General features: G+C 46.9%; 1 protein-coding gene across 1 annotated transcript; it reads left to right on the plus strand.

The window, feature by feature from the left end:
- On the plus strand, window positions 1-26,938 carry ZNF398 (zinc finger protein 398). Its single transcript, XM_042926988.1, has 6 exons — window positions 1-299; window positions 5,326-5,721; window positions 13,347-13,473; window positions 14,022-14,135; window positions 23,780-23,893; window positions 24,963-26,938. Exons 1-6 carry the CDS (start codon window positions 276-278, stop codon window positions 26,114-26,116), a joined length of 1,929 nt encoding a protein of 642 aa, XP_042782922.1. The 5' UTR covers window positions 1-275; the 3' UTR covers window positions 26,117-26,938.
- The last annotated feature ends 256 nt before the right edge of the window (window positions 26,939-27,194 follow it).

A 27,194-nucleotide genomic window follows, 5' to 3' on the forward strand; every position in this document is an offset into this window, starting at 1 on the left:
TGCGCTCGGTGGCCACAAAGCGCCAGCTGAGGGGCCGCTGCGGGCCGAGCGCCGCTGAGCCTGCCCGCCTCCTAAGCTTCACCGGCCGGCCGCCGTGCCTCCGCTGCGTCCCGGCGCCCCGAGCAGCCGCGCGAGTCCGGGCAGGGAAGGCAGAGCCGGGCGGGCGCCGCCTGCGGAGAGACCCGGGGCCGGCCTGCGTGGGGCCGCGCGCGGCGGCGGCGGCGGCAGCGGCGACGACGACGACGACTCCGGCCCGGGCCGGACAGCGCAGGGCCATGGCCGAGGCGGCCCCGGCTCCGGTAAGAGCGGCCCGCGCGCCGAGCGCTGCGAGCCCGGGACGGTCTGGGCGCCTAGGGCTCGGCGCCGCGGACCCGCGGAAGGGGAGGAGGTCGGGTCGCCCGGCCTGTCAGGCGCGGGGCCCCGGCGCAAGGGCGCTCCCGGGGTCCCGCCGGCGGGGAAGGGCCTGAGGCGCCGAGTGGGGACACCGACGCCGAACTCCGGCCCGGGACGGCGGCGCCCCCTCCCCCATCGTGCGGTCCCGGCGCCTCGGGTGCGAGGCCCGGGGCTCCTCCTTCCCATTCGGACGTTTAGAGCCGAGAGCGCGTCTTCCGCTAATGAAAGGAATGAGCGAAGAGGGGCTCCTCCCGCTCGGTGTCAGCCCCGCCACTGCCCGCCAGACGCGCGGCCGGCAGGAAGCTTGGTTGGGTGTTTCCATCAGCGTTCTCCGGCTCCGGCAGCCGTCCGCACAGAATCACGTTCGGGGCCGTCCGCCTGAGCCCCGCGCGGCCGCGGATGCGGCGGGGACGGTGGCCCCCGGGCGGGACGAAGGGCTGCGTGAGCGCCGGGGTCCCCAGCGCCAGGTAGATGACGACGCGCGCCACCCTAGGCCCGCCGTCTGTGCTGCTGCTGAACGACTGGTGCGGGTTCCGAGGACCAGATAGCCTTAGACGTGTTTATTCATCCCGCGGCTATTTCCCGCAGGCCGGCAGCGAGCCAGGCCCTCTCCCAGTTGCTAGGGCCGCGGAGGTGACCCACGTAGTCCCTGCGCACAAGAGCCACGTAGAAGGAGCAGGGACCGGCCCAGTAGCATAGGACTGACACGGACGCCGTGCATTTTGTCAGCCGGGAAGCCTTTGGTCGCCCCAAGGAGAGCCGTTTTAGTGAGTCAGGAAACAGAATGGGCAATGGAGTGCCTGGAAAGTGAGGAGGAAAAGAGGGAGCAGGTAGCAATGGGGTGGGGAGTAGGGTAGAGAGGAACGCAGTGTCTGCCCTTGGATCTGTTTTCCTTTTTTTTTTTTTTTTTTACCAGGGTAAAGATGATCAAGCCTCAATGCCAACCCTATTTAATAGAAATAAAGTGGACACTACATAAATTTTCTAGTGCTGGCATTTAAAAAGTGCAAACAAATAGATGAATTTAATTTTAATATATTTTATTTAATCCAAAGCATACAGAATATTTCAGTGTGTAACCAATATTGAGAATGTTTTTTCTGGGGGGCAGGGGACGCCTGGGTGGCTCAGTCGATTAAGGATCTGACTGCTGGTTTTGGCTCAGGTCATGATCGCCTAGTTTTGTGAGTTCAAACCCCCTCCCCCCCCCCCCATCTGACTCTTAGGCTCTGCACTGGCTGCAGGGAGCCTGCTTAAGATTTTCTCTCTCCCTCTGCCCCTCCCCCACGTGCACTGTCTCTCAAATAAACTTAAAAAAAAAAATTTAGAATTTTAGAGCACACGCTAGTCGGGGGAGGGGGAGAGAGGCAGAGGGAGAATCCCAAGCAGGCTCCATGCTCAGTGCACAGCCTGAGCCAGAGGCAGACCTGAATCTCAGGACCCTGAGATCGTCACCTGAGCCAAAACCAGGAGTCAGATGCTCAACCCACTGAGCCACCCCAGGTGCTCCCAATATTAAGAACTTACTAATGAAGTTTTCCATTTTCCCCCCTCATACTAAGTCTGCAGAATCTGGTGTGTGTTTTAAACTTCCAGCACGTCCCAGTCACAATACCCACATTTCAAGTGCTAATAGCCACATGTGGTTCCCATATTGAATGGTGCGGGTCTGTCTTTACCGAGAAGAATTAGGAGACATTGAACTACTGACCATAAAAAAGAGAAAAGAACAATGTCCCTAAAAGTGTGGAAAGCGTTGGCATTCAGAGCATAAGTGGAGAGATTAGTTTTAAATAGGATGCGTGCAACCTTTTCCTGGGGGAAGGAAGGAAGAAAGCATGGATTAAGCTACTGATGAGTTTGAAGTGAGAAGCCAGTGTAATAGGAGAAAGTTGAGAGAGTTGCAGGCCACTCTTCTTCTCAAAGTAGGAGGCCATGTTGTCCCCTGAGGTTGAGGGGGCCTGCAGTGGACAAGTGTCTCACTGCCCCACGTGTGCTCTCTGAACCACCAGCATCTGCATCACCCGGCAGCTTGGTAAAAATGCAGAATCTCAATTTTCCTCCCAGGCCTGCTGAATCAAAGTCTGCATTTTTATTTCTGAGTTTATTTATTGTAGAGAGAGAACGCGCGCGCGTGCAAACGAGCAAGCACGAGTGGGGGGGGGGCGGAGAGATGGAGAGAGAGAATCCTAAGCGGGCTCCACACTGTCAGCGCTGAGCCAGATGCGGGGCCGATCTCATGACCTGAGCTGAAATCAAGAGTCGGACGCTCAACCGTCCAAGTCTGCCTTTTAACGAGATCTGCAGATGATTCTCGGGCACGTTAGTTTGAGAAGCGTTGTACTAAAAGTTTAAGGGGTGTGCGGGGGGTTGCAGTGGCTACTATATGGAATGGGAAGAAAAGCGTAGGGGGCACCAGGCAGTGTTGAGTTCCTGCTGAGCTTAGAGACCACTGGTGTGGGGTGACACCAGTTTTCCCTGTCGTGTGACTTCCTTTAGTAGGGTTTACCAGGTTGCTTACAGGAACAGAGAAGGAACAGTTAGACTGATTCAGAGCTGGAGCAGGTGAGGCAGAAAGACAGAAAGGGGTTGAAGGTGGTTGAAATGATGCACCGAGGAAGGAAACGAAGCCTGTAACGGGCTGGGAAGCCAGGAGCAAATGGCTTGGGCAGGGGTTTAGTGGGATTGCAGAGCAGGTGGTGGGTGAGCTGGAGAGATGGGAGGTTGTGGCCAGGGAGCGGGTTGTCAAATTCATAGAGTCGCAAGGCTTTGTGGAGGTCATTCTGGTCCAATCTCCCCTATGTTGTAGGATCTTTCTTTCTTTTTTCTTTCTTTCTTTCTTTCTTTCTTTCTTTCTTTCTTTCTTTCTTTCTTTCTTTCTTTCTTTCTTTCTTTCTCTAATTTTGGAGAGAGAGAGAGAGACCGACCAAGAGCTGGGGAGAGGGGCAGAGAGAGAGAAAATATTTTAATGTTTTATTTATTTTTGATAGAGCGCAAGTGGGGGAGGGGCAGAGAGAGGAGAACAGAGGATCCGAAGCAGGATCTGCACTGACAGCAGTGAGCCCCGTGTAGGGGTCGAACCCAAGAACCGCAAGATCATGACCTGAGCTGAAGTCGGATGATGAGAGAGAAAATCTTTTTAACGTTTCTTTATTTTTGAGACAGAGAGACAGAGCATGAACGGGGGAGGGTCAGAGAGAGGGAGACACAGAATCCGAAATAGGCTCCAGGCTCTGAGCTGTCAGCACAGAGCCCGACGTGGGGCTCGAACTCACGGACCCGTCCACGAGATCATGACCTGAGCCGAAGTCGGACGCCTAACCGACTGAGCCACCCAGGGGCCCCGATGAGAGAGAAAATCTTAAGCAGGCTCCACGCTCAGCGGGGGCTGTGTCTCATGACCCTGGGATCATGACCTGAGACAAAAGCAAGAGCTGGACACTCAACAGACTGACCCACCTAGGTTCCCTGGAATTTCTTTTTTTTAATATTCATTTTATTTCACAGCATTTTCAGTGATGGGGCAGCCTGGTATTTTCTTGGAAAGATCTAGTTTCAAAAATTATTTATGTAGGACAGAGTTTGCCTGCCTGAAAATTCCATGTTCTAGTTCTGCCCTCTGGAATAAATGCAATATAATATTTAAAATATTAAACATTAAATAAAAAATGATAATGTTCTGGGGGCACCTGGGTGGCTTAGTCAGTTAAGTGTCCGACTTCAGCTCAGGTCATGATCTCACGGTTCGTGAGTTCAAGCCCTACATTGGGCTCTCTGCTGCTCTGCTCTCAGCGAAGATTCAGATCCTCTGACCCCCTCTCTCTTTGCCCCGCCTCCCTGCTCTCTTGCACATGCACCCTCTCTCTCAAAAATAAGTAAACGTTGGGGCGCCTGGGTGGCTCAGTCGGTTAAGCATCTGACTTCGGCTCAGGTCATGATCTCGCGGTCCGTGAGTTCAAGCCCCGCGTCGGGCTCTGTGCTGACAGGTCAGAGCCTGGAGCCTGTTTTGGATTCTGTGTCTCCCTCTCTCTCTGACCCTCCCCCGTTCATGCTCTGTCTCTCCCTGTCTCAAAAATAAATAAACGTTAAAAAAAATTTTTTTTTAAATAAAATAAATAAACGTTAAAAAAAATTTTTTTTTTAAATAAAATAAATAAACGTTAAAAAAAATTTTAATTAAGGGGGCTCCCGGGTGGCTCAGTCGGTTAATCATCCGACTTTGGCTCGGGTCATGATCTTGCGGGTTTGAGGGTTCGAGCCCTGCGTCGGACTCTGTGCTGACAGCTCAGAGCTTGGAACTGCTTCAGATTCTGTGTCTCCTTCTCTCTCTGCCCCTGCCCCTCCTGCGCTCTCTCTCTCTCTCTCTCTCTCTCTCTCTCTCTCAAAAATGAATAAACATTTAAAACATTAAAAAAAATTTTAATTGAAAAAAGTCTGTTCTGCCTAACGTTTTAGAACCATCAAATATTTGAAAATATGTTTTCTCCATACTCAATACTCTCAGCTTTTCGTAAGCAGGGTGGTGGACAGGGCTGGAGCATAAATCAATAAAGGATTTATCAGAGGGCAGTGAGTTCAGAGGAACCTAGAAAGATCTGGTGCACGTAGGCCTTTTCCAGAAATAGAGGATGCAGCAGCAACCCGAGCCTCTGGACAATTGGCTCTACAGCGTAACACCCCAGGGGATAGGCCAGGCTGGTTCTGAATCCAGTGTCCCTCACTGACTTCATTCATCCCTGAACCGCCAAAGCGGCCCTCTTGGCTTTTGCTGCTGACGAGCACCATAAAGATGAAGCTTTTGCAGGCAGTGCTAAAACTGTATTTAGATGAATCACAGCTGGTTAACCAGCTAACCAGTCCTTCTTTGATTTTAGTTTGGCTTAGGTTCCTTCCAACACTCAGTGTCTTGTCTCCTCTCTCCACCGCGTACAGACTTCTGAATGGGACTCTGAATGCCTTACCTCCCTGCAGCCCCTTCCTCTTCCCACGCCCCCGGCAGCAAACGAGGCCCATCTGCAGACGGCAGCCATCTCCCTGTGGACCGTGGTGGCAGCCGTGCAGGCCATTGAGAGAAAGGTGGAGGTCCACAGCCGGCGCCTCCTGCACCTGGAAGGACGGACGGGGACGGCGGAGAAGAAGCTGGCCAGCTGTGAAAAGACGGTGGCTGATCTCGGGAACCAGCTGGAGGGCAAGTGGGCCGTGCTGGGGACCCTGCTGCAGGAGTACGGGCTGCTGCAGAGGCGGCTGGAGAACTTGGAGAACCTGCTGAGAAACCGAAACTTCTGGATCCTGCGACTGCCGCCGGGGATCAAAGGGGATATCCCAAAGGTAATTCCCTCGCCCCTTCTGGGTGGAAAGTGGTACCACTAGTCCATAGACTAGGAGTAAGGGATCCTGTTGGCCAGTCAGGCTAAAGGAGCGATTAAGTTGGGTTTTGTTCATCTATTTGGGAAACATTTCACGTTCAATTTAGCTGTGATTTGAATTGAAGTGTCCGACTGAAGATTAGAAACCTCTTTCCAATTCAGAGTTGGCTACCTGGCAGATTTTGTTTTTCTCTTCAGCTTTCTCCTGTCCTTTATCTCCGAGTCCCTTTTGTCTTTGTTAACCTGTCTGCTTCGTCTTGGTGCGGAAGCTAAATTAAATATCATTTCAGTCGGCCCTTATGAATTTGTTGGTAATTCTGGTGAAAAGAGGAGTCTGGGGGAAGAGCTGGCAAGTAGATGGTTTGGGGCTCTCCGTAGGCCTAGGATTGGCATGATCCTGCCCTTTAGTACCCTTTACGGAAGTATGTTGTGGGGCTAGGGCCCGGCCCTTCTGCAGGGAGTGGCCCATACACCAGAAGAAAATAAACTTCATTCTTAATCTATGGAACATAGCCTCGAGGCATCTGGTTTTCCTGAACACGTACTGTCTACTGAATATCTATATCCTGGAGGCACAGCACTGAACAATTCATGTAAGCTTCTCTGGAGCTTAAATTTTAGTGGAGAAAGACAGAAAATATAAACAGACAAGAATATAAATCCCTTTAGGTGCAAGTAGATTAAAAAAAGTGCTATTCGGTGATTTAGTTCTTGGTGGGTTTTCAGAGCAGCTCTCATAAAGGTGCTAATATTTAGGCTGAGACTGAATGACAGGAAGGACGCAGCTGTGAGAAGATCTGAGGAAGAACTTTCTAGGCGGTGACGATGCCCCGTGCAAAGTCCCGAAGACAAACAAACGTGGAACACTGAAGGCAAGGGGAAACCCATTAGCTGGTATGCGGTGAAAACAGGCCTGTGCCTAGAGAAATGGATGAGGTCACGTCATTTAGGGCAGTGTTTTTCAGCACTGACTGTACATAGGAATCACCCGAGGGCTTTTTCCATTTTGGTGGGCATCACACCTAGAGATTCTGATTTAGTGGGTCCTGGATGAAGCTAAAACACAAATCTTAACAGCTCTGTGGTGGGGTCTAATGTGCAACCGGGGCTGTGAATCACTGATGTAGGGGTCTGAGACCAAGGTGAGGAATTGGTTTTATCTTGGGTATAATGGAAAGAAATTGAGGGTATTAAGCAGAGGAGTTCTATCTGGTTGATATTTTGAACAAATCGCTTTGCTCCGTAGGAGACGGATCAGGTTGGTAGGAATAGAGGCAGGGAGAAAACAAGAGGCAGCTGCAATAGTGGGAGGGATGAGAGTGGCTTGGGTGAGGGTAGCCGTGGTGGAGACGGATAGTGGGCAGATTCTGGACTTTTGGCGGAGATGCTGGGTAGAAGTCACGGATGGGAATTTGGTAATGAAGAACAACGATAATTTTAAATTTAGTGTGTGATAATTTACATAGAACTTGTTCTAAGTGCTTTGGTTATTTTCATAGGAACCCTAACTTGCCCAAGATCATTTAGTTACTAAATATAAGTAATAGAGTAGTTTTGCAACCCAGCTGGCTCCAGAGCATATGCTCTTAACCACCTTAGGTTTACTGACTGTTAGGCTTTTGGCTCAAGAACCCGATGGATGGTGGTGACATTTACTGAGATGGGGACTATCTTGAGGACTGGGAAGGAATTAGGAGCTCTCTTTTGGCAGTATTAGGTTTGAGGTGCCCGCGATACAGTCAGGAGAGATGTTAAGTGGTCCCCGCGGCTCAGAGCAGAGTAATATTTGGCAGTCATGGGTGCACAGACCCTGTTGAAAGTCCTGAGACTGGAGGTGATTGCCTCAGGAGAAAGCATGGCGAAGCAGGGAGAAGAGTCCAAGGACCATGCTCCAGGGGCAGGCAGAGCTGGCAAAGGAGACCAAAAGGAGTGGCCAGCGAGATGGAAACAAGACAGGAGTGTATGTGGCATCACAGGACGAGGAGGAAAAGCATTCAAGGAGAAAGCTGTCATTTGGATCGCATGTCACTGAGAGGTCTAGAAAGATGCAGACAGAGTATGATTTGGCAACACAGACCTGGCCGGAGACCTTGCTAAGACGCGGGGCATAGAAGTCTGGGAAGGGCAGGTTGAAGAGTGAGTGGGAAGGGAGAAAAGGGAGAGAATGATGACCGATGCCTCTTTCCAGGTTTGCAGGGAGGGATATCAGAGTCAGCATCTGATAGAGAACCTTCCCCAGTGTGTTTTACTTGTGTGTCTGGAGCCCCTCCAGGAGTTCTTTGGGGTAATTTATACTTAGTATTGCCATAAGATTAGTAGAAAAGGTAAGTTAAAGTGTGCGCCCATTGTCTTACCTAGATAAATGGATAATGTTTAAACTCTCCATCTTAAACTCCAAAATCGTATAGAAGATAATGTGATATTTCTTTAAGATATCTTCATAAAGTTAGAACATATTAGAGATTTATTAGCTTTAAATATGGGAAGCAAAATTTGCATTTTTGCTTTGTTGAAAATACTCTTCTTATTCTGTCTTTATTTATTTATTTATTTTTTTTATGTTTGTTTATTTCTTTTTGAGAGAGAGAGAGAGAGCTGGGGAAGGGCAGGAGAGAGAATCCCAAGCAGGCTTCTCACTGTCAGCACAGAGCCTGACTCAGGGCTCAAACTCACGAACCATGAGATCATGACCTGAGCCAAAATCAAGAGTCGGACACTTACTGACTGAACCCCTCCCCCCCGCCCCCGCCGCCAGGTGACCCTGTCCTTACTTCTGAGTGCCAAGTTCAGAATAATCTTCCCTCAGTTTTCTTCTTACTTTCAATTTTAAACTGTGGTAAAATGTGCACAACCTAAAATGTACCATTTTCGCCGCGTTTAAATGCCCAGTTTAGTGGTACTCAGTACATTCACGTCACTGTGCAACTACCAACACCATCCATCTCCAGAACTTCCCAAACTGAAACTCTGTCTCCATTAAACGCTAATCCCCCAGCCCCTCTGCCCCGGCCCCTGGCGCCCACCATTCTGCTTTCTGTCTCTGTGAATTTGACTCTTCAGAGTCCCTCATATAAATGGGATCATACACTATTTGTCCTTCCGTGACTGGCTTATTTCACTCAGCACAACATCTTCCAGGTTCACCCATGTTGTATCAGCATTTCCGTTTTAAGGCTGAATACTCCACTTCTCTCAGAATTTTGAAGGCATCGGTCCTTTGTCTCATAACATCGAATGCCATTGATGATAAACCTGAATACCAAATCAATTCCAAATTAATATTTCTGCATTAATTCCAAATGAACACCAAATCCGTTTACAAGAAATCTGTTCTCTAGAATCTTCCCATTTGTACTTGGTGTTTTTTTTTGTACTTGTTTTTCTAAAACGTGTTGAGGGTGTGTCTTCGTGTAGGTCTTTTAACATTTGTGTCACACACTTGGTGTTCTCTTTCATTCGGAAGATGGGTGTCTTGTTCGGCTCTGGAAACTTTTCTTCCATAATCCTATTTGTAGAATATCTCATCCCCATTTCTCCTGTTTTTTTTTCTGGAACTACCATCTGACTCATGGTGGGTTGTGATCTTTGTCTCTAACTTTCCCTTCCTATTATTCACCTTTTTCTGTTTTTTATTTCAAAAGAATTTTTTTATGTTTATTTTTGAGAGAGAGAAAGGGCGTGAGCGGGGAAGGGGCAGAGAAAGAGGGAGACACAGAATCTGAAGCAGGCTCCAGGTTCTGAGCTGTCAGCACAGAGCCCGACAGGGCTCAAACTCATGAACTGTGAGATCATGACCCGAGCTGAAATCAGACACTTAAGCGACTGAGCCACCCAAGCACCCCCTATTCGCCTTAAAAAAATTTTTTTTATTAAAAAAAATGTTTTTTGGTGTTTATTTACCTTTGAGACAGAGAGAGTGAGCAGGGGAGAGGCAGGGAGAGAGTGAGACACAGAATCTGAAGCAAGCTCCAGGCTCTGAGCTGTCAGCACAGAACCCGACGCGGGGCTTGAAGCCACGAGTCATGAGATTGTGACCTGTGCTGAAGCTGGTCGCCCAACCGACTGAGTCACCCAGGTGCCCCTCACCTTTAAAAAAATTTTTTTTGTTTGTTTATTTAAAAAAGAATTTTTAACATTTATTTGTTATTGAGAGACAGAGACAGAGCACAAGCATGGGAGGGGCAGAGAGAGGAGGAGACACAGAATCTGAAACAGGCTCCAGGCTCTGAGCTGTCATCACAGAGCCTGATGCAGGGCTCGAACTCACAAACTGCCAAGATCATGACCTGAGCTGAAATCGGACGCCCAACTGACTGAGCCACCCAGGCGCCCCATATTTATTTATTTATTTAGAGAGCACATGCATGTGCAAGTGGGGGGAGGGAGAGAGAGAGAATCCCAAGCAGGCTCCGCACTGTCAGTGCAGAACCTGATGCAGGGATCAAACCCACGATCCATGAGATCCTGACCTGAGCTGAAATCAAGAGTCAGATGCTTAACTGACTGAGCCACCCAGGAGCCTCTTGTTCATCTTTTTAGAGTTTCATCACCTTCCTTTCCAGCCTTTCTCATTTTTATTTTAAAAATTACATATTTAGGGGCGCCTGGGTGTGGCTCAGTTGGTTGAGTGACCGGCTTCAGCACAGGTCACGATTTCATGGTTCATGGGTTCGAGCCCCGCGTCGGGCTCTGTGCTGACAGCTTGGAGCCTGGACCCTGCTTTGGATTCTGTGTCTCCCTCTCTCTCTCTGCTCCTCCCCCACTCACGCTCTGTCTTTCTCTCTCAAAAATAAATAAACATTTAAAAAAATTACATGTTTAATTTTCAAGAATAGTTATTTCTATCTCCTTTTTTTGAAGCAACCTGAATTTATTTAAATGGATGTGATATTCAAATGTCTCTGGGAATATGTATTAGAGGCGTGTTTGATTTGTTCATTGTTTTTTTGTTTTTGTTTTTTTTTCATGTTTGTTTATTTTTGAGACAGAGAAAGACAGAGAATGAATGGGAGAGGGTCAGAGAGAGGGAGACACAGTCTGAAGCAGGCTCCAGGCTCTGAGCTGTCAGCACAGAGCCCGACGCGGGGCTCAAACTCACGGACTGTGAGATCATGACGTGAGCCGAAGTCGGATGCTTAACCGACTGAGCCGCCCAGATGCCCCTGTTCATTGCTTTTCTTCTAGGATCGTTTGTAGTGTTTGTGTATCCTCACAGCATCATTTTTTTAATATTGAGTAAACCTAGGTTGTGTATCCATAAGTGACAGGCTCAACTGATTAATAGGTTAATGACAGGAAGCTGGCATGTCTCCTCGGCCACTGTGTGAGTCTGTTTAACCAAAAGATCTTTCCTTTACAGCAGAGAGCTGCCTCCATTGATGCTAGACATAGTTGGGCTTTGCTTTGAGGTGCCCTGGTGAGGAGCAAGTAGGGGGTGCAGGGACCACCCAGAGACCAGGAGGGAAGCGGTACTCTGTGTCATCACATGCCCCCTGGAAGTGCATGCTGTCTCCAGGCGGGCTGGACTGTTAGATGTCCTTAGAGGTGATGTCCGCCGTTTCAGCTCTGGGGTAAACGCTGCCGCTTCCTCCCTCTGCCAGGGCAGTGGAGGGGTCCCTGCTAGTCCCAAGATACACCTTCAAACTGCAACCCATAATCACTTTTCTTCCCACTCATTCATTGTCTCTGCCAGCTTTGAGCTTGGAAATCTCTGGATTCTTCAACTGCAGTCTGTCCTTCGCGGAGTCGCGGAGCTGCGGCTTCCTCTTACACCCTGGACCCCAGAGTGTGCCCATCGTTTGGGTCTCGGTGCGAAACTCATCAAAAACTCTGGTCTAGTGATGGCTTCTCCTTATTCTTGGCATTGCTTTAGATTTATGGGGCGTCTAGGTGGCTCAGTTAAGTGTCTGACTTCGGCTTAGGTCATGATCTCGTGGTTCATGAGATCAAGCCCTGCATTGGGCTCTGTGCTCCCAGTGAGGAGCCTGCTTTGGATTCTCTGTCTCCCTCTCTCTCTGCCCCTCCCCTCCTCAAAAATAAAAAAAAATTAAAAGAAAAAAGATTTAGTCCCTGCTGATCTTATTTACTGTCATTTCAGTAGAACTCAGGGAGGGAAGGAAGATTCATATGTGTTTAGTTCATAGCCTTGAACCAGAATCCCATCCTGATCCTTTTTTTTTTAATCATTATTTTGTCATGTGTTTTTGTTGTAAGGTGTCACAAATCTTTTGTGTAGTGACATTAGATACAATTATGTCATCTACACTTGCCCTCACCCTGGCTTCAGGTGCTGAGCAAGTGTAAAGTAAGTAATTTAAAGTTCTAGCCCCTAAAGAACAAAATTTCTAGTTGGAAAATGAAGCAATTAGAAAATAAACCCAGTTGCCTCATAGTATTGTATAGACCTTTGACTCTTAATGGGTATGTTAAGTTTATGAAAATAAATATGTATGGTTTTCATTGAATTTTTTAATTTTGGGAAAAATGTGTGTGTGTGTGTGTGTGTGTGTGTGTGTGTGTGTATAGTAGATACCAGAAATGTTTCTTCTTCTCTGATCTTCCTTTTTCCATAGCATCCTGTTTTTATTTTACGGGTGGTGTAATATCTCTCAAATCTTTGTGGGAATACTAGTTAGGAGGTGGTGGTGGTTTGTTTTTGTTTTTTAAATTCTGTTGCCTGGGTATTTGTTTCCTTCCACATTTTCCTCCCTCATTTTAGTCTTTCTTGTTCAAGTGGCTGACTTTGCTAAATGGGCATTGACACTTAGTGCTTAGCTTGTATTTCAGAATTTAACTACAGGAAGCTGTCCAGTGACAGGAGGGTGAGCTAGCCTTATGACCAGCTAGATGCCAGAATGAGGTGATAGTGCCCGTACTAGGTACCTTAAATTCCCCAGGCAACTCTTATACTTCATTACAGAAGAACCTTCCAGTTTTTACCTAGGGAAAAGTACCTAGCTTTGGATGAAACGTTGCCAGAGGGTGGGGGGATTCTGTTCTGCCTATGACCATTCCCTACATGAAGCCCGAGCTCCCAACTCGGCAGGCTTCATCGTTGTTCTCTGAAAGTAATCTCCGGTCTTCCATGCTTACATGTTTTTCCTGTTCCCATTAGGCCTGTTAATAACCCACCAGAGCCCCATCTCTTCTAGACTCATCCCAGCCCTATTATAGCTCGATATCCAAAATTTCTGGTCCATGTCTTCAATTTGAATGTGACCATATGCTTATTTTGGGCAGAAACCATATTTTTGTAATCTTGGCACTTAGGATAAAGCTTGTACGTAGTGGGTATTCAGAACATGTTGTATTGTGTGAATTATATACTGCTTTGCATCTGTGCCTCTCTCCGTGAGGGACTGTTTACAAGTCATGTGCTCCAACCTCCCAAAACTCGTCGCTCTAAAGTTTATTGCCTTTCTCCTTGAAAATGTCTTCAACTCCTAGAGGTTGGGTCTGTGCCCTGTTTTTCCTGTATCCCTCCTGCATCCCACACAGTCTTTGTGTGACAAGTAGGCACTTAGTAAGATTGGCTAAATGACTGAATTGCAGTGGGAGGGACTAACTCCAATATGATTATAATTTCAGGTGCCTGTGACATTTGATGATATCTCCATCTACTTTTCCACTCCAGAGTGGGAAAAATTAGAAGAATGGCAAAAAGAGCTTTACAAGAATATCATGAAGGGCAACTACGAGTCTCTTATCTCCATGGGTGAGGCTAAGTTGGCGCCTTTTGAATGAGGGGACCCCAGCTCCACGGGGGCTTAGAGCAGTCCCTTTCCCTCCAGTGGTCCTCATTTTCCCTCTGTCCCCACACACTTCAGATTCTAGGTGCAAGCCAGAGATTTCCAGTTCACCCTTCACAAGTAGGAAATCATAATCTCTCCTGCCAGTTCATCGGATGGAGAATGAAGCTCAGGGTTAGGGGTCTCCCAGTTGCAGTGGTTTCCATAGGTGTTCTTCACGTTGAAAGGGCCTTGTTCTCCCCCTTGAGGCAACTGTCCCTCTTCCTCAGTGAAAGCAGCAGGTGGGCAGTGCTAAAGTAGCACACATGCCTTTCCCATCACCTCTCCTCTCGTGTGCGTTCCCAAGAGATGTCATCCGTACAGGAGGGGAATGGAAGGGGAGGAGTGCTCTAGAATCTGAAACAACTTCCCTGGGACTGTGGACCTCAAAGCCTACAATTCAGCCTTAATGGCAATTAGTTGTCATCCTCATTGAGCTCTTTGTCCTATCTCCTTTTCCTTCTTCCTCTCCTAGATTATGCCATGAATCAACCTGATGTCTTATCTCAGATTCAGCCGGAAGGAGAGCATAACACAGAGGAGCAGGCAGGACCAGAGGAGAGTGAGATTCCCACTGACCCCAGTGAAGGTAAGTAGGAGAGGAGATGATCCCCTCCTTGTCTCCCCTTCCTGGTCAGAGACGATGGCTCAGAACTAAGTAAGCAGGGCTTGGGGCTTCTAGAGCCTCTCCAATCTCAATCAGCTAGACCGTGAGTAACGCGTGACCCTCAGACACTTAAATAGGGGGAGTATTAGAGATTGCCAGTCCGTGGCCTGTCCCCACGACTACCTCACCTCTGAGGGCTATTCATGGTGTTCCGTGACAGGTTCCCACACCTAATTATCTGGTAAAATTAACATCCGTAGATGGCAGGGGAAGCGGTAACGCTTTCCTGGAGGGAAGTGGCTTCAGTGAATATACACCGGGCGGGTCAGAAATGGTGGGGGGGCGGTGGGCGTCCGCAGGGTCCCTCAGAGATGCACTTAACCGGCAGAGCCCAATGATGGCCACCTGGGCAAACTTCACCTGGTTTGGGAGCCAGCTGTCATTAATGAGCCCTCCCTGCTTTATTTGGTTGGCAGCTGCCTGCTGTTGTGTGCAAAGACTGCTCAGCCAAGTACAGTTGTATTGTTTGTCTCAAGTCCCACCCCTGCGGTCAGAAAAAGCTCACCATTTCGTTCTTTGTTGGACAGAAAGCTCACAGAAAGTTCATCCTTCAGACCACTCTATTAGATGAACTTTTCTTGGAACCCACCCCCTCTCCCGGGCACTATTTTTTTCCTAATGTTTCATTATGAAAATTTCTAAATAGAAAAGTTGAAATAATTTTACAGTGAACACCTAGATACCTACCACCTAGATTCTGTCACTAACAGTTTACACGTATTTATCCATCTCTGCATCCCTATCAATCCATCCTATTTTCAGTGTATTTCCAGTTCAATACACACATCAGTACATTTTCCCATAGGGGTGCCTGGGTCATCTCAGTTGGCGTGGCGCCCAACACTTGATTGTGGCTCAGATCATGATCCCAGGGTTGTGGGATTGACCCCGCACTCAGTGTGGAGCCTGCTTAAAATTCATTTATTCTCTCCCTCTCTCCCCCCTCTCTCCCTCCCTGTCCTCCTTTTCTTCCTTCCTCCCTCTGCCCCTCTCCCCTGCTTGAGTTCTCTCTCTCTCCTTAAAAAAAAAAAAAAAAAAAAAAAAATTCCCCATATGTAGTTCAGTATGAATATCATTAGCCTAGAGTTCAATATATTTTTTTAAGTTTATTTATTTATTTTGAGAGAGAGAGAGTACGAAGAAGAGCAGGGGAGGGGCAGAGAAAGAGAAAGATAGAATCCTAAGCAGGCTCCGCACTGACAGTTCAGAGCCCAACACGGTGCTCGAACCTACGAACCATGAGATCATGACCTAAGCCGAAACCAAGAGTTGGACGCTTAACCGACTGAGCCACCCAGGAGCCCTGAGTTTTTTATTTTTAAATGTCTGTTTCTTTATTTTGAGAGAGTATGCGAACAGGCGAAGGGGCAGAGAGAGAGAGGGAGAGAGAATCCCAAGCAGGCTCCACTCTGTCAGCACTGAGCCCAACGTGGGGCTTTATCTCCCAAACTGAGATCATGACCTGATCTGAAATCAAGAGTTGGACGTTTAACTGACTGAGCCACCCATGCACCCCGACAGTCTCTGAATTTTGAAGAATGTATATATCTGCCACACATTATGTTATTCTACAGTCTCTGTGGGTGGTGGTATTAAGCAATCAAACAGGTTGAATTTGACGAACCTTTATATCATGGATCTAAGTAATGAATCTAAAATCATATCACAAAGATGGGTGACTCGATTACAGAAATTATTGGAAATTATGCCGTAGTTGATGTTATTGGCTATCTAACATAGTTTTCAACCAGTATAAATCAGTGTGTCATCTTATTTTTGAGGATGAATGGAAAAGGTGTAAATAATTTGGTTTTATAATAATATATGAAAATTTCATTTAGCTGCCAGTTTCTCTATTTTTACCATGGTTTTTTTTTTTTTTTTTTTTTAATGTTTGTTTATTTTTGAGAGAGAGAGAGCGCGCGCGAGTAGGGAAGGATCAGAAAGAGGGAGACACAGAATCCGAAGCAGGCTCCAGGCTCCGAGCTGTCAGTACAGAGCCCGACGCGAGGCTTGAACTCACGAACCATGAGATCATGACCTGAGCTAAAGTCGGATGCTTAACCGACTGAGCCACCCAGGCGCCCCTTATCATGGTTTTTAAGGCTCCATTTGTGGGTGGTCAGCCAAATGTATTAATACGTGTTTACGGAAAATTAACAAACAGTGTAAGCATTGAATTTCTTTAATGCTCTGGTTTGATTCCGTACAGTTTTAGCTTACATTGGTGATTATCAACCTAGGTACTTACTAGAACTTGAGGACAGGCTTCATATTATTTGGGCAGATCAATATATAGCATTTTTAAAACCCCCTCAGATGTCTCTACTTTAGAATCCTTTATATTTCCCCCCTTATAGATTTAATCATATATTCATGCCTTTTCATTCATTTAAGCCTATTTTCTGTTGGTTGCTGAAATTGTCAACTTGGCAAGTGAGATGATTTTTAAATGGTTTCCTGTGTCTTTCCAGTACTGCCTCAGTACTTGTTTTCTTAAAAAAAAATACGCTCCAGTCTATTCTGGGGGGTCCCCAAGGCCACCCCCAGGTTCGGTCCTTCACTAGGAGGACACGCAGGATTCAGCATAATGTCATGCTTAGGGCTGAGGTTTATTACAGCAAAAGGATACAGAGCAAAGCCAGCAAAGATAAAGGGTGCCCAGGGCAAAGTCTGGAGGGAACCAGGGGAACCTTCCAGAGTCCTCTGTCAGTAGAGAGTCTCTCTCAGTGGAGTCTCACAGGACACACGCGGTTCCTCCAGCAGGGAGTTGTGACAACATGCGCAGCATGTTGTCTCCCGGAGAAACTTAGAGACTTAGCATCCAAGGGTTTCACTGCGAGCTGGTCACATAGGCATCCTCTGCCTAGCATATTCCAAAGTTCTGGACTCCCAGAAGGAAAAGAAACGTTCCGCATAACCTCCGCTGCACAAACAACTAGGCCAGGCGAAGCCCTCCTAACATTTGGGGGAAGTTTCCAATTGGTGTAGGGACGTAAACCTTGCAACAGGCGTTTCTGACGACAGGCAGGCTCAGGTTGTTGCCTTAACGCAGGCCCAGCAGAGTTTTCTGCTCCTAACACACACGCAAAATCCCAGTTCCTTTCAGTGGAGAATAAACTGGTTATTAGGGTGCATACAAATACTAGGCAGAGGTACTCATTCTAGGCCACTTTAGTGACATAACTAATAAAATACCTTTTTGATAGATTATTCTCCATTTAGGTTTTGTTGTTGTTGTTGTTGTTGTTGTTGTTGTTGTTGTTGTTTTAAAGTAATCTCTACACCCAACATGGGGCTTGAACTCACAATCCTTTGGTCTCATGACCCTGAGATCAAGAGTTGCATACTCTACAGACTAGGCCAGCCAGGCACCCCTCTTCCCTTAGAGTTCTAACCATTTAAATCCTATTTTCATCTTGTTCTAATGGAAACACTAATCATTTTTGTTTTGTTTGTTTGCTTTTTTACTTTGGTGCAAGCAGCTTTTCTTCCATAAAGCAACATCATATTTTTAAAAATCAATTTTAGGTGTGCCTGGGTGGCTCAGTTGGTTAAGCATCCAACTTTGCCACAGTTTGATCTCAGTTTGTGAGTTCGAGCCCTGCATCGGGTTCTGTGTCTCCCTCTTTCTCTCTCACTTTCTTTCTCTCTCTGCCCCTCCCCCCTCCCCCTGCTTGCACTCTGTCTCTCTCTTTCTTAAAAATAAACTTTTTTAAACTTTTACTTATTTTTGAGAGACAGAGAGAGAGCATGAATGAGGGAGGAGCAGAGAGAGAGGGAGACACAGAATCCAAAGCAGGCTCCAGGCTCCAGGCTCCGAGCTGTCAGCACAGAACCCGATGCAGGGCTCTAAGTCATGAACTGTGAGATCATGACCTGAACCGAAGTCAGATGCTTAACCATCTAAGCCACCCAGGCACCCCTAAACAAATTTTTTTAATCAATTTTAACACATTGTATAATTTATTATTGTCAGTGTATTTATATTGGAATAATTGATGGACTTCTAGAAACCTTAATCTTCTGAAATAATTTGGATTTTATCCATATTTCTCATAAAATAAAGCCCATAATGTATTATTGTATTACATTTTAGAGCTTTAGAAAGAACTGTGCGTTATAATAAAAATATGTAGCTAGAATGGATTTGAGGATAGTAATGGTACCATGCGAGTCCCCTTCCTTTTTATGGCCAAATATCTTGGAATTAATGTTACATTCTGTCCCTATCACCATCATCTGAATCCGATGAAGGGAAAGAGAAATTGTTATACCTCCCTAGGCAATGGTCATGGATACCTATTGATGTGTTGGATAAAATTCTATACAATCAGTAAAGAAGAGTGGTGAATGGGAGAATACAGAAAAATATAATCTTGAGATTTTCTGAAATTCTTCTTTAACTCTATTATTAGGGCCAAGTGCAGATCAGCTGTGTGGGGGGTGGGGTGGGGGGCATGGCCATTATTTGGTCACTAACGGTTTGAATATTGAACTCCCAAGTTTTTGCAATTCTTTGGAGAAAAACTACCCAAGAAGTTCTAATGGAATAATTACTGAAAGTCCATTATCTTTGTCCTTCTTCTAGTTCAGAAGCCATGAACTCAAGCAATGATTCTAAAATGACCCAAAAGTAAAACGAATTCGTTTCTAAGTCTTACACCTCTGGGGAGATCTCCTTGGTCATGGTTTCAGGTGCATTGCCATTAGCCCCTGTTGATGCCTGTTGACCCTAGTCCAGTGAGGCCATCGTTTCCTATACAAACTCAGTGATTAAGGCGCATCCCAGTATGATACCCCTTTGATTTTGCTTTATCCTGTTTGAAAACAAGAATCATCCTGGGAATGATAAAACTCTGAGGTTTTAACTCACACAAATACTTAACACGTTCATCTGGCAACGTTTCCGTTCCACACCTGTTTCACAAAAAGTTTTAAAAAAATTTTTTAATGTTTATTTATTTTTGAGAGAGAGATGACGGAGTGCAAAAGGGGAAGGGGCAGAGAGAGGAGACACAGAATCCGAAGCAGGCTCCAGGCTCCCAGCTCCCAGCTGTCAGCACAGAGCCTGACGCAGGGCGCGAACTCACAAGCTGCGAGATGGTGACCTGAGCCGAAGTTGGATGCTTAACCGACTGAGCCATCCAGGCGCCCCTCACGAAAAGTTTTAAAAGAAAGTTTTTATATTTTTACCAATGGTTGTTTCATGTATCAAGTATTGTTCATTGTCTCCTTAAAAAGTCAGATCTCTGTACCATTTTTAACTCAGTTTATAACACCTTTGTATATATCCCAAAACCTCAAGGTTCCAGCTCCTTTTCAGACGGCATGGGTCCTTACCTGTTTCACACACACACATACACACACACACACACACACACACTCACACTCCAATTTCCTCATAGTTAAAATAATATTTAACTGGTGTAGACGTTAAATTTTTATATTTTCTTGTGATCAGCTTTTCTATTTTTAACTACCTCTCAGACCTAGAACCTCAGCATTTTTTGACTTCCTCCTCATTGCTATTCAGGTTTTCTCTATTCTCTGGCTTTTCCAAAGCCTGCTGCTTGCATGAACCTACGATTTGACTTTCATTTTGTTTCTGTAAGTATCCACCGTTGGGACTCCGCAGGCCTGTGAGGAATGTGCTCTGAAAGTTGTGGTGGCCCGGCCGGCAGCTGCCATACTGTCACCGAAGTCGAACGCTTAACCGACTGAGCCACCCAGGCGCCAGTGGGTTTTAATAAAGTGGAGAACTGGGTTGTTTTTTTACCCTTCCATAACTTTTATGGTTAGCTGCTAACAAAAGATTGGACAGAATCCAAATACCCATCAGTAGGGGACTCTTGAATAAACAATGGTATAGCTACCTAGTACAGCTCTAGAAAGGAATGAGAAAGATCTCTGTACATTAATTTATGTTTTATCTTTATTTTTGAGAGAGAGAACGTGAGCAGGGGAGGGGCAGAGAGAGAAAGAGAGAGAGAGAGAGAGAGATACCGAATTGAAAGCAGGCTCCAGGCTCTGAGCTGTCGGCACAGAGTCTGACGCGGGGCTCAAACTCCCACACTGTGAGATCATGACCGGAGCTGAAGTCGGACGCTTAACTGACTGAGCCACCCCAGCGCACTACCTTGTAATTATTTTATATAATTAAAAAAAAAAAACAATTAAAATTTAAAAATCAAGCATAGGCTGAAATAATTAAACTATATAATTCATGTGTGACATAAATACATAAAATAGATTTCTTTCAAATGGCTTTAAAACATAATATTTGAGGTGCCTGGGTGGCTCAGTTGGTTAAGCATACGACTTCGGCTCAGGTCATGATCGGGTGTTTCGTGGGTTTGAGCCCTGCATTGGGCTCTGTGCTGACAGCTCAGAGCCTGGAGCCTGCTTCGGATTCTGTTTCCCTCTCTCTCTGCCCCTCCCTCACTCATGTGCTGTCTCTATCTCTCAAAAATAAATAAACATTAAAAAAAACTTTTTTAAGAAATAAAACATAATATTTTAACTATATATCCCTAGAGGATATATAAAAGAGTCACAAAATAATCTTAAATCGAGTTCATATTTTTGTTTATAACGTTGCTATTATTTTGACACACGTCTTCAGATAAAGCAAAGATTATATTAATGTCATTAGGAACCAAAATTTTCAAGGTAAGGGAGAAAAGATACAAGTATAAAATGAAAGGATTTAATGAAAGTCGTGTAATCTTACATATGAATCATGAATATGAATGTAAACTCATGACATTTTTTCTAAAAGGTATGTATTTCAATAGCTGTGTCCATTGAAAAGAGAAGTAACAACAACCTGTTAACTGTTGGCATCCTCATCATCCAGATTGCGGTCTCTAAATTCTGTTTCTCAGATCAGTGATTGTGTGCGTGGAACAGGAAATGTCCAGGATGAACCTGGGATAGTCTGTCATGCCAGAAATGGAAGAAACTAGATGTCTGATGATATGAAAAGACATGGAGCCGCTCTGAAGAGGCTCCCACTGGCCAAAGAAGGCACAATTTGAGCAATGGATTGAAACTCATCAAATATATTACACGCCCCCCCCCCCCCCCCCGCAAAAAAAAAAAAAAAGTCAAAACCACTTGAATCACATTTAGAGGTTTCTAAAGCACTGTTTTAAAAGTCTCGCAGTTTTGATGAATAGTTCATCCTCTGGATGTCTGTAAAAAGACCCTCTTCGTTACACCTAGTCTGTCCCCTCCTGCTCTTTTCCATATATGTGTGTGGGTATAAAATCTGGAAGAAAAAAAGATATGGTTGGACTATGTTTAGTACATTTCAGCCTGTAGTTTAAAGCAGGAAGTTGGAAAGGCAACCTGCTGTGTGCACTAGAACCTGTATTTTCCTGGTCTTGCTGCATAACCTGAGAGTCTTTGGGGCCTTAGTCTTGTCCGCCTCATATTTCTGCTTTAGGCACACCAAATTTCAGTGGACTCTAACTGATTTTAAAGGCACTGGGCAGAACAGTGAGTTCTGCTCATTTGCTACAAATAAAACCAGAACCTACCTACAAGGCTTTTTTGAGAAATAGTATAGTTTGAATTTACTCTGTGTACCTTCTCAGCTTGCCAGCTTGTCCTTTTAGGCCAAAAAAGGCCATATAGGCGCCGTGGCTCAAATAGCAAGCACAGCTGTTTCTGTACTGACCAAATGAGGCATGTTATGTGCAAAGCGTTTGGAGGCTGTTCTTTTTTTCTTTCCAGAAGAATCCACTAGGCCTGAGGGACTTGGAAACACTATTCTTCCCTCTCCTGGGGGTTCAGGGAACAATGAGCTGTATCATTTAATAGGCAAAAGTAATATGATCTTGGGGCACCTGGGTAGCTCAGGTGGTTAAGTATCCAACTTCGGCTCAGGTCATGATCTCGCGTTCCGTGAGTTCAAGCCCTGCATCGGGCTCCACTGACAGCTCAGAGCCTGGAGCCTGCTTCAAATTTTGTGTCTCCCTCTCTCTGCCCTTCCCCTGCTCACACTCTGCCTCTTTCTCAAAAATAAACATTAAAAAAATATTTTTAGGGGCGCTTGGGTGGCTCAGTCGATTAAGCATCTGACTTTGGCTCAGGTCATGATCTCGTAGTTCGTGGGTTCAAGCCCTGCATTGGGCTCTGTGCTGACAGTTCAGAGCTCAGATCCTGGAGCCTGCTTCAGAGTCTGTGTCTCCCTCTCTCTGTCCTTCCCCTGCTTGCTCTCTCTCTCTCAAAAATAAATAGACATTAAAAAAAATTTTTTTTTTTAATTTTTTAAAGTACTATGATCTTTTAGAGCCTAGAACTGAGAACCTGAAAAGTATGTTTCTGAGGAGTCAGATCTGTGTTTAAATAGGCCTAAGTTTGTAATTCTGGGAATGTATTTGTTTTTTAATTAACATCTAAGAAAAACTTGTTGGTCAATCTTGTTTCTTCTGCCTTTTTCCTGCTACATTTTAAAGCAGACCTTTGATAATATGGCATTTCACCATACATACTTCCTTACTGGCAATTTATTTAACCTCTGGGGGCCCTCTCTACCGAAATGGAGAAAATATTCCCTACTTTATTATTTCATTAAAAAGCTGTGAGAGAAGGTGAAAACATTTTGGAAGTAAGAGTGCTAACAAAATGAAAGCACTACTGATTCTAGGTTATGTCAGGGTGTCCTCTCCAAGGTAAAAACTCTGATTTGTTTTAAAATGAAAGTAGTGAGGGACACCTGGGTAGCTCAGTCGGTTAAGTGGGCAACCTTGGTTTTGGCTCAGGTCATGACTATCTCACAGTGTGTGGGTTTGAGCCCTGTGTCGGGCTCCCTGCTGGCAGTGTGGAGCATGCTTGGGATTCTCTCTCTCTCTCTCTCTCTCTCTCTCTCTCTCTCTCTCTCTCCCTCCCTCCCTCCCTCCCTCCCTCCCTCCTCACTTGCCCTCTCTCTCAAAATAAATAAACTTAAAAAGTATTCTAGAAATGTGGGTGTGCCTAGGGCACTCATACTGTATTGAAAAAAAATGAAAATAGTGAATCAAGGGATGCTTGGCTAGGTCAGTCGACAGAGCATTTGATTCTTTTTTTTTTTTTTTTTTTTTTTTTTTTCAACGTTTTTTATTTATTTTTGGGACAGAGAGAGACAGAGCATGAACGGGGGAGGGGCAGAGAGAGAGGGAGACACAGAATCGGAAACAGGCTCCAGGCTCTGAGCCATCAGCCCAGAGCCCGACGCGGGGCTCGAACTCACGGACCGCGAGATCGTGACCTGGCTGAAGTCGGACGCTCAACCGACTGCGCCACCCAGGCGCCCCCAGAGCATTTGATTCTTGATCTTGGGGCCACGAGTGAAAGTTTACTAAATAAATAAAAAGAAAGAAAATAGGTTTCGGTATACCATGTAAAAATACATAAATCAGGTTCTCTAGATGTATGCCTTTTTTTCAAAGGCTGATTTAGTTTTGGTTTTCCAGTTGGAGATAAATATTTGGGCAAAACATAGTGTTCAGCACACCAACCCGATCATTGTCACTTTTGGAGTTAAGCCCTGAAGGCCATTCTCTTTTCCCCACAAATAGAGCCTGGCATTTCAACATCAGATATTCTGTCTTGGATCAAACAAGAGGAAGAACCCCAGGTTGGGGCCCCACAGGAGGCCAAGGAGAGTGACCCGCACAAGGGTGCCTATGCCGGTGAGTGAGGACTCGGAGATGCCCCTGTCCAGATTCTGCTCAGGCCAGGACTGACTGAGGAAGCGGCGGGGGGGGGGGGGGGGGGCGTGTTGTGGAGGCAAGGATGGGGAAGAAGATTGGGGAAAGGGGGAAAAGGACACACTCAAGTAGGTTAGAAATAATGAAATCAAAGTAAGATGAATTTTACGTGTGAAAACACCCTTTTAAGTGTAAAGACAAAGTCGATTTGTTAGAGGGAGAAAGATAAGTGCCCACAGGATGTACCAAAAGTAGGAGGATGAGGAAAGACCGAAGACCATCTGAGGATTGTGTAGAAAGGATAGAACAAAAACGGGGGGAGGAGATGAGCCATAGAGACAAGAATGTCCTTGGAGAGGCGCAAGTGTTGACAAAGCTCTCCCGCGGGACAAAGTGATGGCAGAAGCAGCAAATAGCTTCCTTCCCAGAGATTTAGCACCATCTATATTTTGCCATCTGAATTGTAGAAGAGAATCCCAAGGTCAGAAGGAACCCATTCATATATATGACTTGATGCAGCCTGTTTTAAATATCTTCTATGCCCTGTGTTCCATTAGAGTCTAGGAAACAAATAAAAAATACCAGTTGGTGCTCTTCCAGATATTTATATCGGACACCTCCCCCCGCCCCAGGACTGGGCACGCCCACTGTTAAGTCTCCAGGGTGAGTGGGGTGGATGACTTCTATAAGAGAAATCAGGAGTTTGGAGAAGATCCATTAGTTTTAGTTTAGGTGTTTAGTTGCGGCCTCTAGCCAGTTGTGAAGCCGGAATTGGGCCTTGCAAGATTGGCGTGACATGGTCGGGTGTGATTTGGGAAGCTGGGAAGAGACGGATGGAGGCTACAAAAGGGAGGGCAGAACGAGCAAAGATTCAGAGCCAGAAATGTGGACTGGATTTTCAGGCAAAGTAAAGAGAGCTAATAGTCATGAAGCATTTATCTGGCCGACCGAAGAGAAGTAAGAGTAGACGAATGTGTCATTTTTAGGCCTTGTGCCGGGAGTTGCCATCAGACGGCTGTTGACAGGGGTGACCCTGAGTCCTTTCTTTCAGATGAGGAGCTTGTCATCAAAGCTGAAGGCCTTGCCCGAGCCTCCCTGTGCCCCGAGGTTCCCGTCACCTTCTCTTCTCCACCACCGGCAGCGAAGGACGCTTTTTCCGATGTGGCTTTCAAAAGCCAGCCGTCTGCGTCCATGGCACCTTTTGGACGTCCAGCCGCCGACCTGGCCGAAGCCTCTGAGGGACAAGTGACTTTCACGCAGTTGGGCAGCTACCCCCTGCCGCCTCCGGCCGGGGAACAGGTATTTTCGTGCCACCACTGTGGCAAGAGCCTCAGCCAAGACATGTTGCTGACCCACCAGTGCAGCCACACAGGTGAGCACCCCTTGTCCTGTGCCCAGTGCCCTAAGCACTTTCCCCAGCAGGCCGACCTCAGCAGCAGCTCCCAGCCCCACGCCAGTGACACGCCCCCCACCTGCCCGCACTGCGCCAGAACTTTCACTCACCCTTCAAGACTCACCTACCACCTCCGGGTCCATAACAGCACCGAGCGCCCCTTCCCCTGTCCCGACTGCCCCAAGCGCTTCGCGGACCAGGCCCGGCTCACCAGCCACCGGCGAGCGCACGCGAGCGAGAGGCCCTTCCGCTGCGCGCAGTGCGGCCGGAGCTTCAGCCTGAAAATCAGCCTCCTGCTGCACCAGCGGGGGCACGCGCAGGAGCGGCCTTTCTCCTGCCCCCAGTGCGGCATTGACTTCAATGGCCACTCGGCCCTGATTCGCCACCAGATGATCCACACGGGCGAGCGCCCTTACCCGTGCACTGACTGCAGTAAGAGCTTCATGCGCAAGGAGCACCTGCTGAACCACCGGCGGCTGCACACGGGCGAGCGGCCCTTCAGCTGCGCGCACTGCGGCAAGAGCTTCATCCGCAAGCACCACCTCATGAAGCACCAGCGCATCCACACGGGCGAGCGGCCCTACCCCTGCGCCTACTGCGGCAGGAGCTTCCGCTACAAGCAGACGCTCAAGGACCACCTGCGCTCGGGCCACAGCGGGGGCTGTGCGGGCGACAGCGACCCCTCTGGACAGCCGCCCGACCCCCCGGGGCCGCTCCTAACTGGGCTCGAGACTTCTGGCCTGGGCGTTAACACCGAAGGTCTAGAGACCAGTCAGTGGTACGGGGAAGGGAGCGGAGGGGGAGTTTTGTAAATCTCGCTCCTTTCGCGGTTCTCCGTGCCCGCTGGCCCCTGGGCCCTCTGCAGTGATCGCCGTGTGGCACGTCCGTGAGTTTGGGATCTTACACACTTGACTACAGACAGGCCGGAATTTGGAACTTGACAACATTACGAGAACACCACACTCTGAAACCCAGAAAGACCTGGAAAGGGACCCAGCATCCCGATCGTTTCAAAAGTATTACCTAAGCAGAAGTTGTATAAGAATGTTATATACGAATGTTGCAGAGAGGTTAGGAAGCAAGATTTGTCCTCTGGTAATCCATCACGGGGTCGTAAGGTAATAATGATTGTGGCTCTAGGTAGGAAGAGCCTCCAAAGTTCGAAGCCCATCCTGAGGCATGAGAATGTCTCACCGAACCTCTGGTTAATTCCTTGATGGTGAGATGGTTGTTAGGAGGGAGTGCTGGAGCCTGGGTCGCGTATGCCCCTTCCTGACACCAGCTAAAATCTGCTCCTGTGCCGATGTACTGCCTCTCCCGAGATGAGAATTCAAGACTGCCTTCCTAGGTTTCCTAGATTAATTCTTCTAATACATTTTGTTAATATCGGGGGAGCAAGAAGCCTGACTTTAAAAGCTCCTTAAGGAGAACAGTTCCTAACTTTGAATAGTTTGAAGAGTTCAGGATCTTATTGGCATTTAAACTGCTAGGAGCCTTTGTGGAGGTCCTCGTTAAAAAAGCGGGAGCAGTGTCCTTAGCCCCAGCTTTAAAATCTAGAGAGCCAGAGAAATGACAGAACAGCCTGAAATTTGTGCCTGAACCATGACATATAAATTTATGTCAGATTTTCCTTATTTCCAAGCTAATAAGCTGGTTTTTCCATTCCTGCTGTCTCATCTTCTTGACAGTCATCAGCAGAAAAGATCACAGCGCTTTCCAGAAGCGTTACGGAGTTTCAGAAAGTGCCCGTGGCTCTCAGCTTTCCTTTCCTCAGTAGTGAGATGATGGTGCTCTCCTGCAGCTTTCTTGAGTTATCAGTGTCTGCGCGCCCCTTCCGGCTCTCCCCGTTGGCAGTGGGCAGACTGAAGGGCTTTGTGGGTCCCTGAGCAC

The sequence above is a fragment of the Panthera leo genome, chromosome A2, assembly GCF_018350215.1.
Source record: "Panthera leo isolate Ple1 chromosome A2, P.leo_Ple1_pat1.1, whole genome shotgun sequence".
Lineage (NCBI taxonomy): Eukaryota > Metazoa > Chordata > Mammalia > Carnivora > Felidae > Panthera > Panthera leo.